The sequence below is a fragment of the Dendrobates tinctorius genome, unplaced genomic scaffold (assembly GCF_039654945.1).
Source record: "Dendrobates tinctorius isolate UK_male_01 unplaced genomic scaffold, ASM3965494v1 ptg000044l, whole genome shotgun sequence".
Lineage (NCBI taxonomy): Eukaryota > Metazoa > Chordata > Amphibia > Anura > Dendrobatidae > Dendrobates > Dendrobates tinctorius.
Window position 1 is genome coordinate 30,143,674 of NW_027361712.1, and position 7,577 is coordinate 30,151,250.

General features: G+C 42.9%; 1 gene segment (V, D, J or C); it reads right to left on the reverse strand.

Annotated features, from left to right (window-relative positions):
- Positions 1 to 869: 869 nt before the first annotated feature.
- Positions 870 to 1,382, reverse strand: LOC141089205 (T cell receptor alpha variable 26-2-like). The segment is given in 2 exon segments: positions 870 to 1,195; positions 1,322 to 1,382. Coding segments are annotated over 2 exon segments (387 nt in total).
- Positions 1,383 to 7,577: the final 6,195 nt, after the last annotated feature.

The window sequence follows — 7,577 nt, forward strand, 5'->3', positions numbered from 1 at the left end:
AGCGCCATTTGACTTTTTGAATGGAAAATTAGCTCCAATCGTTAGCAGACACCATGTCGTGTTTGGAGAGCCCCTAAGTGCCTAAACTTTGTAGCTCCCCCCACAAATGACCCTATTTTGGAAACTAGACCCCCTAAGGAACTTATCTAGATGCATAGTGAGCACTTAGAACCCCCAAGTGCTTCACAGTAGTTTATAACGCAGAGCCGTGAAAATAAAAAAAATTTTTTTCCTCAAAAAATGATTTTTTTAGCCCACTATTTTTCAAAGATCATATTAGCTGACAATTAACATTAGGAGGGGTGAGGATAGTTGGAGCTCATGAAAATCGAAGACCACAATCAGGTCCCTGAGAGGAGTAGAAGAGATGCAGCAGATATAACTGTGTTTTAAAAATAGTACAGCAATAAATCCAGTAGCTAACCCACTGCTGGAATCAGGGTCTCTCCCTCTACTCCACGCTACTCTCAGCATAAGCCCAATAATGGTAATTATGATAATTATGGTTCTATTGCAGCTAGCTTCGGTTATCTACCAAACTATGATTTATGGTGGTAATTATAATACTCCCAACCTACTATCTCCCCATTAACCAGTAGGTTGTAAGGTTGTGAGGGCAGAGTCATCTCCCCCTCGCTACCAGTTTGTTTATTTTATTTTTCCCTTCCTTACGTGTATGTACCCCTTTTTACATGTACAGGACCCTGGAATTAATGGTGGTTTTAAAAATAAGCAATTATGATAGTAATATTCAATGTGTGCATTTTATTGGCGTTCTCACTCCCCATGTAAATATGAATACATTTCGCCACCTAGCGCCTGTGAGATTATATTACATTCTGGTTTTAACACTGAAGTCAAGTTCACGTTCACCAGTGTGCTCCATCACTCAGAGCACACAAGTACAAGGCAGAATCAGACTTCATCAGCCTGGAGATGGTTAATGAGGTGGTTGTATCGCTGGTCTCGGATTGGAATTTTTCAGACCCCAAATCTGGATTATACCTCTCAAAGCTTGAAAAGCTCTTGCCCCCCTTGGTGAGAACGTACTGGATTTGTTGGGGGTACTGACGATACCAGTGCAGATATGGGGCAGAGCTGCTAGTGGAGTAGTTACAGGACAATGTTACTGGTTCTCCAGGTTTAGCCTCCATACGTTGCCTCTCGGAGATGATGACATTTCCTAGTGCTGAATCTATTAAGAGGAGAATAAGATACCGTACTTTGATTTATTCACATTCATTAAGTGGAAAAGACAAAAAAATGAGAAAGCTTACTTTTCAATCACTATTGAATAAAGTTTTATATTAGATGCACTTACCTGAGAATAAAAAACCTGCAATTAAAATAGTCGCTATCACATAAGACACAACGCTAACCATTCTTCCCCAACGTACTCGCAAAGAGCAAGCCTGAAAGCTGCTTCACTGTTATGAGGTGGGAAGGATGTGACTGCAGCAAATGTACCCAGCAACCCTCTGTCAAGGACATTTCCTGCTATATGTACATTGTCCAACCTCCTGTGGAAGCCGTAAAGCATACATAATAATTAGGGAATAACTGAACAGGCTTTTAGCAACTTTTCTTACATGAAATAATTACTCACGACTCTAAATTCATAGTTAATATTTAGAATAATCAACAATAAAGAATATTCATAACTAAATAGTTCAATCAGTGGCGTAGCCAGGGGCTCATCTAAATGTAGGGGCGATCTGAGGGAGCCCCTGGCCAGTATTCTTGCTTACAACTACGTTGGCGCAACCTATTCAGGAGCATAGGGGAAGCATAACAGATAGCCACAGAGTTACTGGAATAGAATCTCTACACAAGCACTGATATTACTGCCATATAGTGGTCAATACCAGTGCTGCAGAGCATATACAGTGGGGGAAATAAGTATTTGATCCCTTGCTGATTTTGTTAATTTGCCCACTGACAAAGACATGGTCTATAATTTATTGTAGGTTAAATTTAACAATGAGAGATAGAATATAAAAAATAAAATCCAGAAACTCACATTGTATAAATTCTATAAATCTATTTGTATTTTTGCAGTGAGAAATAAGTACGCACATGGTCAAAATTGTTGGTACCCCTCGTTTAATGACAGAAAAACCCACAATGGTTTATACAGTCCCACTCACAGATTCCAAGATTGTAGACACCTGTGATGCTAATTAGTGGACACCCCTTGATTTAACATGTCCCTTTGTCACATTATTTTCAGGAGTACCATCATTTCTTTCCAGGCCTTTTTTATGAGTTTTATTTTTTAAAAAATTATATGGAAGCATGGTAGAAAAGCAATGTCTGACTTTTATTTGTTCATTTTCATAGATTTTTGATTTATTTACTTTTGTCAGATTTAAGTTATTTCTGTGACCATTGTGGGTTTTTCAGTCATTAAATGAGGGCTACCAACAATTTTGGCCACTTGTGTATTTGATACCCCACCAACCATTAAGTGTTCTGGCTCCTACAGACCAGTTAGACGCTCCTAACTTGTTACCTAAATTAAAGATAGCTGTCTTACATAGTCACCTTTATAAAAGTCTCCTGTCCAACATACTCAATTAATCAGACTCTAACATCTACAACATGGGCAAGACCAAAAAGCATTATAAGGATATCAGGGACAAGATCACAGACCTTCGAAATGCTGGAATGGGCTACAAAACCATATATAAGGCGCTGGGTGAGAAGGCGACAACTGTTGGTGCAATAGTAAGAAAATGGAAGATATACAAAATGACTGTCAATTAACATTGATCTGGGGTACCATGCAAAATATCACCTCATGGAGTATACTCGATCATGAGGAAGGTGAGAGATGAGCCTAAAACTACATGGGGGGGACTTGTTAATTTTCTCAAGGCAGCTGGGACCACAGTCACCAAGAAAACCAATGCTAACACATTATGTCGTAAAGCTTTCAAATCCTGCAGTGCCCAAAAGGTACCCATGCTCAAGAAGGCACATGTGCAGGCCCGTCTGAAGTTTGCCAATGAACACCTGGATGATTCTGTGAGTGATTGGGAGAAGGTGCTGTGGTCAGATGAGATAAAAATTGAGGTCTTTGGCATTAACTCAACTCAATCTTTTTGGAGGAAGAGAAATAAATGCTGCCTATGACCCAAAGAACACCATCCCCACTGTCAGGCATGGAGGTGGAAACATTATGTTTTGGGGGTGTTTCTCTGCTAAGGGCACAGAACTACAAGACAGGACTATTGTAAGAGATTACAATACAGTTATAAATGATGAGTTACAGCTGGCATTCCTTCTGATGGAGTCGCTTACTTTTCCCGTCTTATCCATTTGGCCCAGACCGACATGACAACATGTCCAGCCACTACTCATCTGCAGAGGTTACAACAAAGACATATTTGACTGCTCACATTTCTTACCCTGTCCCCATCTAATACCAACCTGCACAAACTCCTTATCCTGCTGATACCCCAATGCTGAGCCGCTGCTGAAATATGGGTCCCTATTACTGCACCTACTGTTTGCTAATGTGTACCTTCTAATTTTCCTATACTAGAACCCTAGATTCTTTCCATTGCAGTCATAAAGTATGATGTTAAAAAAGTGCCTCACAAACACTTAGATTCCCCTCCACAGTGCACTCCACATGCACAATATAATGATTCTAATGAATTCCACCCCTCAACTGCCCCAGAATAGATTCTCACACAGCCCTCCATGCAGTATAATCGGCCTACATACAATAATGGCCCCACACCTCTCCAAACTGTATAATGGCCCCCACACAGCACTTCATACATTATGATGGACCCCACACATGCCTTCCCACTGTATAGTTGTTTGCATACAGTTTAAAGGCTCCCACATAGCCTTCCAAATATTATAATGACCCCCATATAGTCCTACACACAGCATAATGTACCCCATAGTCCATATAGCACAATGCACCCCATAGCCCATACAGAATAATGCAGCCCATACAGTGTAATACACCCCATAGCCCATACAGTATAATGCACCCCCATGGTCCATACAGTATAGTGAACTGTTATGATTGAGTCACCGTAGGAGGCAAAAATAGAAATGCTAGCTAAGTCCAGAAAACCAGAGAAGTTGGCAGCTATCGGATTGCAGACCCCTGAACCTATCAACACAACTAGCAGTAGCCGTGGGGGGCTCCTACGATGCCCTAGGCCCCTCGATCACAGCCAGAGGACTACATAGCCTAAAGACAGAAAGGGAAATCTAAACTGCCCCAGAGCAGACCCCAAAGTAAAAGGCAGCCCCCCACATATAATGACGGTGAAGCAAGAAGAAAGAACAAAACACAAACAGAAAGATAGACTGAGCAAAGATGGGGCCCACGCTAGCTTAGATAGGAAAGGACAGGAAGGCTGCTGTCTGCAATCCGTGAAAAACCCTATGAAAATAAGAGCCAACAAACTGACAGTAAAAAAGACCCTGAAGACGCTAGGCTTCAAAAAAGCTATGTCAGTACTCAGGAATATTCTGAAGACAGAGCAACAGGCAAAAGGAGATTCAGCTCACCCCAGCAGGGAATGGCAGAATCCAGAAAAGCAAGGAAAACAAAACACTAATGCAAAAAGGCAAAGCAGAAATCTTAGCTTTAGATGAGCAGGAATCAGACTGGTTTCCTAGAAGTCCACAGAGAAATCACCCGCAGGCCAGAAGGACGTCGGCAGCCTTATATCCAGTCATTAAGTCCACTCAGCCAGTCATCATCATTAGCCCCAGGTGTTTGACAATCAGGCTCACTACCTTTCTTCACCAGAAGAGGGAGTTCCTCGGGCCTCAGTAGTGAAGGGGAAAATAAACTCACAACAGTACCTCCCCCTTGAGGAGGGGTCACCGAACCCTCAACCACGCCACCAGGGCGATCAGGGTGAGCCCGATGAAAGGCACGCACCAATCTTTTGGCATGAATATCAGAGGCAGAGACCCAGGAATTATCCTCCTAACCATAACCCTTCCACTTAACCAAATACTGGAGTCTCCGTCTAGCCAGACGGGAATCCAGTACTTTCTCTACCTCATATTCCATGTTACCTTCAACCAATACAGGGTCTGGAGGTGCAACCCCCGGAACAACAGGTTCAACAAACCTCTTCAACAAAGATTTATGGAACACATTATGGATTTTAAATGTGACAGGAAGAGCCAAACGAAAAGAGACCGGATTAATAATCTCCAAAATCTTGTAAGGTCCAATAAATCTAGGCTTAAACTTAGGAGAAGCCACCTTCATAGCAATATTTTTTGATGATAACCACACCATATCACCAACCTTAAATTGGGGACCAATGGTCCTATGTCGGTTGGAAAACCGCTGGGCCTTTTCCTGGGAGAGCGATAACTTATCCACCACTTGGTCCCAGATCTGGTGCATTCTCTCCACCACAGTGTCAACCCCTGGGCAGGCAGAGGGCTCCACCTGCCCTGAAGAAAATCGAGGATGAAACCCAAAGTTACAAAAAAAAGGAGACATCAAAGTGGCAGAACTAGCTCTATTATTTAAAGCAAATTCGGCCAAGGGCAAAAATGAAACCCAATCATCCTGATCAGCAGAAATAAAACATCTCAAATATGACTCCAAGGTCTGGTTTGTTCTCTCTGTCTGCCCATTGGTCTGAGGGTGAAAAGCAGAGGAGAAGGACAACTGAATTCCCAGCTTGGAACAGAAAGTTCTCCAAAATCTAGACACAAACTGGACGCCTCTGTCAGATACAATGTTCTCAGGAATCCCATGCAAGCGAACCACCTGTTGTAAAAACAGGGGCACCAATTCAGAGGAAGACGGCAACTTAGGGAGTGGTACAAGATGAACCATCTTAGAGAACCTATCACAAATCACCCAAATAACAGTCATCCTTTGAGAGACAGGCATATCAGAGATGAAATCCATTGAAATATGGGTCCATGGCCTCTTGGGGACAGGCAAAGGCATCAACAACCCACTAGAGCGAGAACACGATTTAGACCGGGAGCACGTCCCACAGGACTGCACAAAATTCCTGACATCACGAGACAAGGAGGGCCACCAAAAAGACCGACTCACCAGATCTGTAGTACCAAAAATACCTGGATGACCAGCCAAAGCAGAGCAATGAACTTCAGACATCACTCTCTTCTTCCACTGGTCAGGAACATACAACTTTCCACTGGGACAACGCTCAGGTTTGTCCTCCTGGAACTCTTCCAGAGCACGTCTCAAATCGGGCGAGATGGCAGAAAGAACTACCCCTTCGCCTAAGATGGTAGCAGGCTTGGTCACCACAGGAGAATCAGCAAAGAAGCTCCTAGAGAGCGCGTCAGCCTTGACATTCTTAGTTCGAGGAAGAAAAGAAACCACAAAATCAAAACGTGTAAAAAACAAGGCCCACCTAGCCTGTCTAGAGTTCAAGCGCTTAGCCGACTCTAGGTAAATCAAATTCTTGTGGTCAGTGAGGACCACGACTTGATGCTTAGCTCCCTCCAACCAATGTCTCCACTCCTCAAATGCCCATTTCATGGCTAACAGTTCCCGATTCCCCACATCATAGTTACGTTCAGATGGAGAGAACTTTCGGGAAAAGAAAGCACAGGGATTCATTTTAGATGTTACAGGATCCTTTTGGGACAAAACAGCTCCTGCACCAATCTCAGAAGCATCCACCTCTACCTGGAACGGAAGTGAGACATCAGGTTGCCGCAAAACCGGGGCGGAGGTGAATCTTCGCTTCAGCTCCTGAAAGGAAGAAACAGCCTCCGGAGACCAATTTAACACATCAGCACCCTTAGTCAAATCAGTCAATGGCTTGGCAATACTAGAAAATTTTGCTATAAATTTCCGATAAAAATTAGCAAAACCCAAAAACTTCTGGAGGGCCTTCAAAGAAGTGGGCTTAACCCAATCGTAAATGGCCTGTACCTTGGCCGGGTCCATTTCAATAGTTGACGGGGACAAAATAAATCCCAAAAAAGAAATCCTCTGTACTCCAAAAAGGCATTTAGATCCTTTGACATACAGGGAATTCTCCCTCAAGATCCGGAACACAGTCCGAATATGTTCCACATGAGAATCCCAATCCTTGGAGAAGATCAAAATATCATCCAGAAAGATAATCAAAAATTTATCGACAAAATCTCGGAAAATATCGTTCATGAAGCACTGGAAGACAGAAGGGGCATTAGTGAGCCCAAAAGGCATCACCAGGTACTCAAAATGTCCCTCCGGAGTATTAAACGCCGTCTTCCATTCATCCCCATGCTTAATGCGAATAAGATTATACGCCCCCCTGAGGTCAAGCTTGGTAAACCAGCAAGCACCTTTAACTCTGGAGAATAGATCAGAAATCAGGGGTAACGGATACTGATATTTAACAGTAATTTTGTTGAGAGCACGATAATCAATACAAGGTCTTAATGATCCATCCTTTTTGGCTACAAAAAAAAACCGGCACCTAAGGGTGACGAGGATGGTCTAATATGACCCTTCTCCAACGCCTCCTTAATATAGGATCGCATAGCCTCGTGCTCGGGTACAGATAAATTGAAGAGCCGACCCTTGGGAAATTTACACCCCGGGC